The sequence below is a fragment of the Strigops habroptila genome, chromosome 10 (genome assembly GCF_004027225.2).
Source record: "Strigops habroptila isolate Jane chromosome 10, bStrHab1.2.pri, whole genome shotgun sequence".
In the NCBI taxonomy this organism is placed as follows: domain Eukaryota; kingdom Metazoa; phylum Chordata; class Aves; order Psittaciformes; family Psittacidae; genus Strigops; species Strigops habroptila.
In genome coordinates, this window is record NC_046359.1 from 10,963,357 (window position 1) to 10,976,556 (window position 13,200).

A 13,200-nucleotide genomic window follows, 5' to 3' on the forward strand; every position below is an offset into this window, starting at 1 on the left:
ACCGGGCAGGGCTCGCACTAGGTGGCAGCGTGCGCCTTTCTCCCGGGCGGCCTTCATCTTTGCTCATCTTCTCCTCTAACCCCCAAATTCAACGTTTCCAAAATAAAGGGAGATCCAAGCGGGCAAACACGTCCTCCTCCCTCTGCCACTGTCCTCTTGTGTCATGGGCTCAGATGATTTTCTGACGCCTTGTCCAGTTTCATGGACGTATGGCAGACATAGCAGCAGGGCTCAGACAGGGATCACGAAAATCAAGCCCAGGCTGGAGGGCAGCGTTATGTCACAGGTAAAATGTAAAAGCACTTAAGGCTTTATATAAGCTCTTTGCCAGTTTTGGTAATGTTTCAATTAATCTCCAAAGTTTCCTGCATTAGCAGGACCTGTCTTATTCATCGCACATGTCTGGGAGCATGATTTCTGCTTTCAGTTCAAATCAGAAGAGTGACCTGAAACTGCACTGTGCTGGCAACGCTTGTGGCTACAGACACTATACAAAATAGCCCATAATGAAAAGTAGCTATACCTATTTTAAGCACATTGTATCTTGGAAAAAATACAAGTGCTTTAAATCTTGCAAACATGAATTTTTTTTGGGGGGGCGGTTTTTTTTTGGGTTCTTTTTCTTTTTTTTTTTTTTTTTTGTTTGTTTTTTTTGTTTTTGTTTTGTTTAGAAATTGAGGTGCTGTGGTGCCACAGAACTTTTTTAATGTATTTTGATAAATTTTAAGCAGCTCATTCCAGTTTCTAAAACGAGAACCCAACCAAACAGCAATAAAATCACAAATCAATCTGTCTTGGCAATGGAAGACTTTTTATTTTTTTCTGAAAAAAACCTGCTTCGAATTTATACTGCCCTGGCAACAGTCTCAATTTAATAAATCTCCTTCTGATGCTGGAAGGCTGTGATCCCTGTAACTTTTTGGTATCACAAAAGGACCTTTCACAGAAAGATCATCTCATTTTTCTCTTTGCAATTATGTATCAGATGAACACTGGATGGAGGAGAGTTATGGGGAAGAAAAGATTGTTGAATGATACCAACTGAGAGACAGCAATATTTGACAGTAGAGAACAGATGAAGTATTGAAAGGCAATAGCTTTGTATTTTTCTTATAAGGACCATAGCAAGCAGAGGAAGACAGACACCTGAAGTTGTGTATTGCAGATACCAAAACTGCTGATAAGCATCACCCCAAGAAATGGAGAATTACCCAGGAAATTAACCTTTTGCTCCTTTATCGGAAGGAAGCAGCTATGAACATCTCAAAGGTCAAATACAGCAAAGAGCCCAAACCATTCGAACAGCTAGGACCAAAACTCAGTCCTGTGGTGCTGCATGAACGGAGCAGCACTTGCCAGCGATGCAGAGCCACCTCTGCCTGTGCTTGGGGCAAGCTGGTTGGTCTTTCCCCATTTCCCCATCTGTAAAATCAGGAAAGCAGCCCATTCCTACATTTCCCATAACAGGGGGGACTGGTTCTAGGAAAGCTCAAGAGGAGAGATGTCTCTTTAGCTCAATAAACCCAACAATAAAGCTGCCACCGACTCCAGCGTGGTAAGGATTTAAAGCATGGATTTTTCTTTTGAGACTTCTTCCTGACATTATGATTTTCTGCTTAAGCCTTGTCCTGTTCTGATGCAGTGCACCAGAGGGGAAGCAGTCTGAGCAGAAACAGCTAGAGAAAAAAGGGTATTTATCACAGTAACGAGCCAAAGCATTTTGTGCGTCAGTCACAGAGATGCAGACACCAGCTTCTGTCAGGAACCAAACAAATGGCCTGACAAGAGCAGGGATAGGAAAGATGGTAATCTTTCCTAGACTGTGCAGGTGCCTGGTTTCTGCCTTGCTCCTCTTGTAAAGGCAGCGAGGAGAAGGGAGAAAAAGAGGAAAGGCTGCTTCCTAGGACACACTCATTACTCACGGCTTTCAAATGCAGTCCTACCTCAGGGGCAACAAAGTTGGCTGTGTAGCAGGGAGTCATGAGCAGCCCATTCTCCGCTCTCAGTTGCTTGGCAAACCCGAAGTCACAGATCCTGATGGAGTCTGGGTTTCCTGACTCATCCATGTAGAGGATGTTACTTGGCTTGAGATCTCGGTGCACCACCTTAACAAGAAAGCAGTGAGGAACAAGTGAGGAGAGGAGGTCAGGGAGCATCCAGGCTTGGCTGCCATTTCTGGTCTGCTGGTTGAGGTAGGCCAAGAGCTCATGCCAAAAATATTTAAGTTTTGGAGAAAAACAAAGGGGGAAAAAAGGTTAAAGTCTGTTAAAATCAGAAGGAACATGTTTGACAGCCTCTGATGGTGTATTAAGATGGAGACTGCTGCTCTCAGGAGATTCAACTTTCCAGAGGATGGTCAGAGGGTGTTGCTGTACAAACACCTCTGTATAAAAGTCCCCTGGAACATGAGAGCCCTAAATATTCAGCTGAAAGGCAAAGAAGAAATCCCATCATAGAAGGATAGTGTGTAAGAGTCTCCTTGTGACTGTCCATGTAAGAGGCTCATACGTGAATGGAGGGATTCTTTTTTTCTCATATCAAAATGTATTTGAAAAAGTCTTTTCTGTAGGCACACAAGTAGCTGCATGTTTTGGCAGACAGGAACAGAATTTCCCTGGTGGGAAAACAGCCTTTATTTGTTATTGCAAGACTGAAAAACTATCATGAAAATGTAAAAGCCCAAGCACAAAATGCACTTTAACCATAGAATCATAGAATCAGCTAGGTTGGAAAGACTGTTAAGGTCATCAAGTCCAAGAAATGGAAAAAGCAGCAAATATTTGACTAGCCATCCAAACAACTTGTCCCTGAAAAGTGGAAAAGGAGAGACTTTCAAACTGCCATACACAGAGAGCTTAGATTTCAAAAGCTAGCTCTTAAGAGCATGTCAGAATTCTTTCCCATCAGCTGCTCAAACTGCCACTTCGTTTGGAAAGCTGAGCATTTGATTTTCTACCTGTCTTCTGATTGAGCTACCCTATTTGAAATTCTGTTAAAAGATCAGGTACTGCAATAATGACTGTGATAAAAAGTAAACAAGTAAGTCTCAACAAGGTAGATAAACTTGAAAAGCAGCGTAGTTTGGGAATGAAAATACCAATTCAACATACTGCAGTTCAGTTGTAAAATGGTTAAACAGCATATCACCCTATTTCAGAAACCAAATGTAATTATAAACGTGGAGAAAGATCACTTTTTTTGAGAAAAACCCCCCAACTTATTTATGTTTCAGAGAAGCAAAATCACAGCTATTTGCTTTTTCTAAAAGCTGGATTTTAGGAAGGTTGATGTGGATAGCCAAAAAAGCAATGCTTACACCCTGAGAGTGCAGGTAGTCCACAGTCTTGGCGATGGTGCACAGCACAGCACTGGCTTCCCGCTCTGAAAAACACTTCTGCTGAAGAATGCGGTCCAGGAGCTCGCCTCCCCGCATCAGCTCCATCACCAGGTACACGTATTTCCCATCATCATAGACCTGGAAGAATAATAGAATAAATACATGTTTTGGACCCGTTAACTTGGTAGAGTTTGGTCCTTTAATCACAGCGTTGGCTTGCTTGTGTGAGATGTTGCAAGAAGAAAATGTCAGCTAATGTGTGGGAAATGTGCTTGTTATGCTTAACAACAGAAGAGTCGATTTTAGAAGATGACTTAATTATCTCTCATGACATTTCTCATGTCTGGAACAACTTGCTGGTTGGTCCACACAGAAATGTAGCTTTTCTGATCCGCTATCATATCAGCAGAGAAGACCAAGCTGCTAAAAGCAGCACCACTTCACACAGTCTGAAATGCCTACTGGCTCTCACCCAAGCCTCCTTCTCAGTAGTGCTCTCTCTTTCCACTTCTGCAGAGTAACATTTACCATTTCAAATATCAATATTTCCCTCTGACTCATGATCAGCTAAATGAACTGTATTGTACTGCTGGCCAAGAGCTGCTTCCAATCATATTATACAGCTTGTATTTGCAGTTCTGGTGAATATATTGTTGATATCAGACACAAGATGTATTTACCTTCAATGTCAATTGTAAGGGGTAAGAGACATTTTTCATCTAAATTGGAAGATAGCCTTTTTCATGTCATAATCCTTTATATGAACTGCAATAACAGGAGGTGTTATAATCATCAATGCTTTTGGAAAGGAATATGAAACATTTTTTTGCTCGTATTTTAAGATATTCTTTAACACTTTAGAATTAGGTGAGACTTCCTGAGGGCATGTGATTAGAAATTTTTTATACACTTCTCCAGGGTCTGAACCCCAAGACCACTGACACCAGCAGGATTTTTGATCTGTAAACTCTGGATCTGACACAGTGTGGACAATCTTAGGTGACACTGCAGGCAGAGTAAGTAAAACGTCTCTGACTAAAGGTCATTATTGCATGTAAGCACATCGAAGGCTGTTCTTCATATGAAATACTGAAGAAAGATTACTTCATGTCTGCTCAGGCTGGTTGAGTAGAAGGTAAATACTCCCTGGCATTAAAACACTACTGGGAGAAACCCTAGTGACTCTATGAGCTCTCCTCTTCCCAATAAAGCAGATACTACAGGCTGTGTGGGAACAGCTGCTGTTTGTGAAAGAGCATCCCCTGCCCAGCAGCACCACTGTCTGTGCTCAGCAACTTGCTCCAAAGCACCCAACAAGGGAGATCTCACTTCCAAAACGTGCTGCAAACCAAACACATTTGTTGTTCTCTGGCACTGTACCCACTGGTTTTGTTTACAGTTGGTTAGACAGCAATTGGAGAATGTGTAACCTGACCAGTCTTTCCAACTGTTATCTGGTAATTTGTTAAGTCATCTTTATTTCCTTGATTTCAATGGGTCTGGTTTTAGCTTTAACCTTCAGCTGAAGAATTTTCCAGACATGGATTAGTAGATGAGCCTGACCATAAGTTGAAAATCATTTAACAGTGAAGTCCTCAAAGACTACTCACATCTTTAAGAGTAATGATGTTTGGATGCTGTCCATATCGCAAGAGGATCTCAATTTCTTCAGAGGGGTCTCTCTTGCTCTTATCAATTATCTGGAATAAATGAAGCACAGCGTAGTAAGGTACTGGCTAGCAGCACTAAGTGCAAACCAAGCAATTTCTACAGTTTCAAAAAATTAATATTTAAAATTCTTCTATTAATCATTATTCTAGGAGAGGGCAGCTCAAACCCTGTGCAAATGAGAGCCATGCTGACTATGTGCCAAAGCCAGATGGAACAATAGTTTAGATTCTGGAGGCGTAGACCCTCTTTTTGATGCCTATAGTTTTGTTTGCCCATACATAATGGCAGTTACAAGAAGTGTCATTTAGAAATCAAATGACCTGAAGAGTTTTAAAATACTAAGTTTAAAATTACCTCTGACATAAAAATCAGATAAGTTCATAATATTGGCATATGCTTGTATATCTGCTGATAAATTAATAGATATTACTTATCAGGTGGGTTTGTCAGAAATGAAAATATATAGAAATTTACTGAGGGGATATCTGAGTGAAACTATTGGTAATCACTTGGTTCTTTGGGCCATGCTGTTGTAGTGAACAGCAGAGTGACCAGAGATTACATTTGGCCATATAACTAAACTCTGCCTGTTCCTAAACTAGAAAGAAATTTGTTCTATATATCACTTTTCCGTATTCAGCATCTTTTGCCTTATCAGAGAGTATAGTGAGACATGAAAACTTTTTGGTTTTATAGCAGCAGGTATCAGAAAAACAGGACACCTGCTGCTTAGAGAGCATCACTGCATGGAAAGCCTGCTGTTAGAATAGCACCGACTTCTCATCAATGCTCCTATTACATGTATTTGGGATGTCAGTCAAAGAGCTTTGACCATTTGCCCAGCTGAGAGCACTGATTACTGTTTCTCACTTTACAGAATTAAATGATAAATATGAAACAAAAAATAGGTAGAAAATTACCCAAGGGAGATCTCTGTAATTTGAAATTTCAAATGCAACTGCACAAGGAATGGCAAAAGACTCATTTTACTAGAAACTCATTAGAAGCACAGTATTTTGGCACAATTGCTAGAAAACAGCAGCAGTACTTTTAATAATAGGTTTACTGAAGAGGGATAGGTGGCATTTTCAGAAAATTAGAATTCCATTATTGGCTTTCATTTCAAGGCTTCCAACCTTGAATACAGTTAGTTCTGTTTCAGAACTAGTCACAGAGCACAGATTTAAAACAATGGTGTTTGCAGGGAAATGACTTTTAAAAAATCTATTTTTTTTTTTTTTTTAATGAAGATAAATGCCTGGCTGCTTTTGCATGTATTTTGTAATGGCTTAATTATGGTGATAGAATGCGTAACATTCTAGACATGTACTTAAATGTTATGCATCAGTTATAACAGCGCATACTTGAATATATATTCGAGGTTTCGTAGTCATCATGACCAGCATGCATTTGCAGTGATAATGATGGCCGGTAGTTGTGCATGGTTGAGGTGTGCATCTGAAGCCTTATTAGTGATTTGATTCTGAATTAATAGCAGTGTGACAAGTGAAAGTTCAACAGGGATCTGATGCAGGTAGATGACTGTTGTCCACATTTAAATAAATGAAGGAAAAACTTCAAAAATAGTTAAGTGGAAAAAAAATTCTACTAGCAATTTCTCCGCAGAATAATGTTTTTCTCCCGGTTTAGTTGAGACATTCTCAAAAAGCGAATGAAACCCTGATGGAATGGCTCCTCATAAATACAACCACAGTGACTGAATGTGTCCCACTCCACCAATTATTCTAACATATAAAAAGATCCTCAGGGCCACTTCCTTGGATAATTTAATATAGCTCTTGGCAAGTTAATGGAGTTACACATACGTGCACCTGTTAGGATCTGCCTCCCTTTGTACAAACCAGCAGAATTTACTGTAGCAAGTATTACTACCACTGCATGAAGTACTACTATCTCTATAGTACTGTAGCAAGCAATATATTCCAGATGCCTTTCCTGTTGCATTTTCCTGTGAAAGGAAATATCCAGAGCTGTGGAAAATTTTAAGCAACTATTAATAATGCAGGACTGTGAATGTGTATCTGTGGCCTACAAAAAAATCCAAACCAAAAATAGTCTCAGCTATTGACACAAACCTCAAAATAACATAACCTGAAGCAGTCTGCTACTGATTTAGTAGCAACAGCAATAGCTGATATGGAATGCTTCTAATACACAGTATGCTGTATAAATATGAATTGCAAGACAGTCCTGCCAAATATACTTGCTTTTTGCTTTAAGGTGTGCACAAGCTGCGATGCAGTTCTTAAACGGACAAGCTGCCGCAAACCACACAACAAATCATTGTCAAAGCTGTGAAGGGATCCGTCAAATTCCTCTCAGTACCTGGGCAGTCTGGTTGGACAAACCAGAACAATTTTCATCCTCCACAGTGAGAGATTGTCACCCTGACAGACCCTCTCTTCAGTATACCTGTGACTTACACTTGGCCCACAACTAATAAAGCAGCAAAGGAGGTGGCTGCTGCAACTAGCAGAAATCTCTCCAATTCAGATTGGCTGCAATACATACTTCTCTACTACTAGTCCTGAGGTTTTGAGTAATATGTAATGATTCTACTTTTCTATTTCTCTCTGTATATGTGTCGTGAAGAACACCAACTGGGAAAGTCATCATACTATATAAATACCTTAATTGAAAATGTAACAAGAACTCTGTTGTACTTTGGCAGAGAAGAGCTATGGAGCACAGTGGTCTTGTATTGTCCTTCAGAAAAATAAGAAACTGAGCTATACAACAAACAGACTTTTCTCTAGGTATTGGATAGCCAAGAATTGCTTCGAAACTCATCTGTATCAAACAGCAGATGAAACAATTCCAGAGTAAAATGGGCTTAGCACATACAATAGTGTCCTTTGTTCTTATAGGGGACTTGTTTGGTCTTTGACTATCACATCTTTTGTGATAGTTGTTGACCAGCTGAAAGAAAAGGTGCATTTTCTTCAGCAGAATTTAGGGTATTTTAAAATGAATCGAGCTCCACCAAAGAACAATACTGAACTCTTTATTAAGGAAGAAAAGATCAGGAGAGAATATTTTCAAACTCCTAATTAATGTATTTGCCCAGTTTTTACAAGTCCTTCTACAAGTCTTTTGCATGGAAAAAAATCACCCAGTTCTCCTTTACTAGTGGGTTTTCAATGCCTTCAGCTTTGCCAGAGTGGACTGATGAGTATAAAAGAGAGTATCAGTCCAGTTCCACTTGGGTAAAGCCTTGCTGAAATTGTTTCAGCAATTCTATAGATAGTATGTATTTATATTTGCTGTTGCAGTTTTTTGAAGGTATTTGCATGCGTCCAACTGTGTAGATAAGTTTCTTCTTCTGGATCTAGTTATGCCATCAGCAGATGTTACAGTCCTCAGGTGTTTGATACTACCCACCAGCTGCGACTTGCAGCCTCACAGCCCTGCCAAATAAATTGTATATGTGAGTACTCCCTAATCTGCTTTTGCAGAATTAGCCCTGTTAATACAAATTTCCTTTTCAAATATCTGAAATTAACCTGGATGACCTTGCACAAGGAGGATAAATGTGTTTCTCACATGGAGATCTCCATCACTGCAGTTGTGAGATTGGAAAAAGCCAAGAGGTAGGAGGTGACAATTTAACTGCCTTTGCTATCTGGAAAACGAACAGCTTAAAAGAATAGGTGAGAGAAAAGCAACAGAGTGAGAAAGAAGACAGAAAAGAAATATGAGATGCACTGATGGGAAGAGCAGTGATAGAGGGCTGAGGAGAAAGGATGGGGCTCAGGCCAGGCTAAGCTGAAGCTAGCAGTGAGGAAACTGCTGTCTGTTGTTGGGCCCTCCTGTGCTGGGGAGAAAAGACTTTTTGCATCTTTAATGAACAAACAAGACTGCATTAAAACATTTGCTTGGCTCTGACTTGATTTTCCCCTTAAGTGAAACAGGACTCAAAAGCTCTGTCTAATCACGTCAATTGAAACAGGCAGTGGTAGCCATCTCCCTTCCTGGGAAAGGTAAATGTAGATAATACTGGCACTGTGGTTTAACCCTTAATACTGCGGTATGTGCCACTGCCACATGTACTGCAGCAAAAATTCTCTGTTTTACTTTAGTGGGTTTACTCCACAACAAGAATCACAGGAAGCATTAAAAGTACATCTGCAGCATGGGCATGACAGGCTGAGAGAGTTGGGCTTGTTCAGCCTGGAGAAGAGAAGGCTTCAGGGACACAATACAACAGTCTCCCAGTACCTAAAGGGGGTCTACAGAAAATCTGGAGAGGAACTTTTTACAAGAGTATGTAGTGATAGGACCAGGGGGAATGGCTATAAACTGACAGAGGGGACATTTAGATTAGACATTAGGAAAAAATCTTCACTATGAGGATCATGACCACTGGCAGGGGTTGCCCAGAGAAACTGTGGCTGCCTCATCCCTGGCAGTGTTCAAAGCCAGGTTGGACTCGGCTTTACGCAACGTGGTTTAGTGGAAGGTGTCCCTGCCCATGGCAGTGGGGTTGGAACTAGATGGTCTTTGAGGTCTCTTCCAACCCAAACCATTCTATGATTCTATGATAAAAAGTACGTTGTGGGGCTTTGACTAAGGACCTTTGGTGGGTCACGCTGTGGGGGCATAAAGCATAGCTCCAGTGTCAGCCTCGTCTTCAACTGCCCCAAGCGACCTTTCCTGGCAGGTGAAACTGAGACACCACAGTGTGAACTGGGGCAGCTGAGCCACTTTTACAGTCCTAATGTGCTGATCTGGTTACAGCAACAGAAAGTCCAGCAGAAGGTCAGGGCAGACACCTGGGCATTGCAATACCTTGAAGAACCACACCTGAGGCTACCAGTGTGTTTGGGCAGCGTGACATAACGCTCTTCTGGACCAGCCACCAGGGAACTTATGATGGCTTTATGGAAAAAAGCATGGAGGAGGAAGAGAGCTTTATACAGTTTTTAAAGCTGCTTTATTTTCTATTACATACTTCGAAATTTTTTCAAAAGTCTGTTTGGAGTGTAAGCATGGGTTAATCACATTTACGAAGTGGGATGAGTATATTCCCTGCAAAAACCCTTCCCTTTTCTGGGAGGGGAGGAATAAGCAAAGGAAGAATTGATTTTGTGTCCCTATGTAGACACTATGTCTACACCACATCTATGATATATTTGAAAATTCAGGGCACCACTGGTGGAACTGACTATAGGTGGGATTTGCATCTCTTCAGAAGAAAGGAGGTGCAACAGCACGCAGAGATTTTAACCTGACAATTTCATCTGCAATATTAATTCCAATTAAAGTGTCACGGAGATAGAGTTCTGCAGTTCTGTGCTGCTGGAAAGTGTACAGGTTTCCATTTCAGTAATATTTCCCTCTAAAAATAAGCCCTATTCGTGCCAAGCATCTGTTTTAATTTGGTTCCTTTTCTGATGTCAAATTACTTGAGCTGGATGAAAATCACTGCAGAAAGGCTAATATTATTTAAAAGGACATGGTATAATTTTACATTTAAGATGTCTCCAAGGAGAACTACTCCAAGCCTAATAGTTTCTAAGGGACTATTTGCTGCGCTATTATTTTTTATTAGCTCCAGAAATTCATCCCCCTCATCTATGCTTAAATCTTTCAGAAACAGAGTAAAAAGAATACTAAGAGAAACAGGCCTAATTAGCAATACTTTTCTGAATGAAGACTGGCTGTCAGATCAAGCTGTGCAAGTGTGACATTAAACTTTCTGCACACAGAGCATGCCTGCTCGCTGCCTCTGTTTGCCGACTTAGCACTCCTAATCTGTCAACTGGAACTGTAGTACTTATTAATTAGCATTTATGCAGTAGCACACATTTTCCAAGCAATGCAGAAATATTAACAATTTTGTTCCAATAGCACCTGTGAAACAGAAGAGCTCATTTTAGAGGTAGGTCTGCAGTTCTGGAGGCAGAATAGCTGGGTGGGAAAGGCTCTGCACTGTGTCCGCTCTGCTCAGCCTAGCACTTGTCCTTGGATCAGACTGATAAGTTTTCAGTCCATAAAATGACTGCAGTGCTACTCCCACCTTTTTTACAAAAAGCTTCAGGGATGGAAACCAGTATATCATATATAGATCTTATAAAAGGGGAAAATTATTACATCAATATGGAAGACAAATACAAGAAACACATTTAAATGGCCCCAAAAGAGAAACAGAGCCACAAAGGACCAAATTCTGTCCAAAAATACTTACGCATTTGGCAAGCAAACTAGAGCAGAGAAACATGATATTACTAGGTTGTAGGAAAACTGCTCCCTGATCCTAGGTCTCAGAAAAGATCTAGTTAGCAGTGAAAAACACCCTCATCTCACATTCTTCAGAGGCTCGGCCATGACAGGGAGAGAGGCACTGTGAGCTTCATGATCAAATGGGAAGGAGGCTGCAGGAATCCTTTCCCAGAGAGGATGTACAACCACTGCACATCTAAGATTTGCTCTGAAGCTGAGTCTAAGAAGTGGTCCATACACACTTCTGTATTTCTGCTTGCCTCCTCTGTTTATTTTGTTAAGACTTAAGCAACACCTTGATCCCGTTTACCCAGCAAATCGCCGGCCAGCAATGGCTCTCACTGCTACAGACAAGCTTGCTGCTTGTAGAACTGCTCAAGGCACTCCTGGCTCTCTGCCCTGCCGCCTTCTCCCAGGACCTTCAGGCAGAGCCCAGCACTCCCTACTTGCTCATCCTTTCTGAAACTGTAGCTGCAGGGTCCTACCTATTCAAGCAATGCCTCCTTGGAGAACTGACTGATTTCTATGGGGAGGGTATGTGGCAGAAATCTGAACACACTCAAATAAAAACAATAGAAAAGTGAGACTCATTGAAGTTTTGCAGGTATTTGACTAAAAATCTTAAAAAATGAGAGCAGCGTATAAGAAACACTACATTGGTTCTGATGTGGTGAGTGAAATTGTACACAGGAGCCCTGGTCCAGCATGGAAGTCAAGCCCTTTGATAAAGTTGTTTGAAAGAGGAAAACCAAGAAAGCCTTCAAAAATACTTTTACAGATCAGTCACAAGATCCTCATAGCCATTTTTCCCCACAACTCCTTTGCTACTTCATCTGTTTTACTGTAAATAATTTTATCTTTCCAGTATATCTAGAGGATGCCCATCCATACTGTTTGTAGTCACTCTTATTGTACCCACCATGGATCCCCGTTGTAGTTTAGGGTTCTTCATGCTGGTTTCTTTGCAGAGTGCTATAGAAAACAGCCCTCCAAAGCAGCACAGAGATCTGTGCCTACATCTGCTCTGAAGTCTGTATCTCTTACATAGCACCCTATTGCCTACTGAATGTGGTGCCACACTACCATCTTAAGTATTCTTCAGACAGCAAACAACAACTTTTACTGAAGTGTCTGGATAACAGGATTTCCTGAACCCCAGCTTTATAAACCAAATTGCATGGAAGAAATGGTGTTATCTGTAGTTTATCAAGGTAAGAACGGGTCTTATACCTCTGACCCTCCATTTTGTAAGGCTACGTTTCCACTAATATGACACTATTGTGTGTGAGGGGGAGGATGTCTCGGTCATCTCCTTGAAGAGTCTGTTTTAACGACTGCTCTCACCATCAGACTTTTTTTTTCTGAAACTCCCTTTTTTAGCTTCAAGACATTCTGTCCCGTCTTGCTGTCTTTAGCAGCCAAATCATTGTCATCCATCATTTATATCACCTTAAAGATATTTATAGATTTTGATTGCATCCCACTGGACTCTTGTCTGTCTTACCTCATATATATCTCTCTTGATAGAGCTTGCCTTGCAATTCTTGCATATTTTCTGCTACAGATTTTCTCTAATTTGTTTATATTCTATCTTAAGCCGTGGATACCAAAATAGCACATGGTCCCGCAGGGTTTAGTACTACTACCTAGGTACTACAGCAAAGCTCATTTACTTATATGCAAGCACTTTAGTAAGACAGAAATCTATAGGTTTTTCAATTTTATTAATAAAACTTTAACTAAATTAGCAACGCATTTGTGCAACACTTGTCTGATGGTATATTCAAATCTTTTTACTTCCATCCTATCACCTAGTTGAGTATATTGAACAGTTTCATCGCATATCATTCATGGAATGAAAGCAAATAGGAATGGAAAATTCTGCAGTCAGAGATATTTCCTCAATAACATATCAGAATGTACCTTTCAGAATCATCAGTATGATTTTG

General features: G+C 40.6%; 1 protein-coding gene across 3 annotated transcripts in view; it reads right to left on the reverse strand.

Annotated features, from left to right (window-relative positions):
* The window catches only part of RPS6KA2 (ribosomal protein S6 kinase A2), a 280,539-nt gene that overhangs the window by 8,397 nt on the left and 258,942 nt on the right, over positions 1–13,200 (reverse strand). For 2 of the 3 annotated variants that reach the window (XM_030499204.1, XM_030499205.1), the window contains 3 exons: positions 4,948–5,037; positions 3,317–3,475; positions 1,944–2,105 (listed from right to left, as the gene is read on the reverse strand). In XM_030499204.1, coding sequence (XP_030355064.1) covers positions 1,944–2,105; positions 3,317–3,475; positions 4,948–5,037 — 411 coding nt within the window. The remainder of the gene's footprint in view (positions 1–1,943; positions 2,106–3,316; positions 3,476–4,947; positions 5,038–13,200) is intronic. The other variant, XM_030499206.1, reaches the window with a different exon arrangement.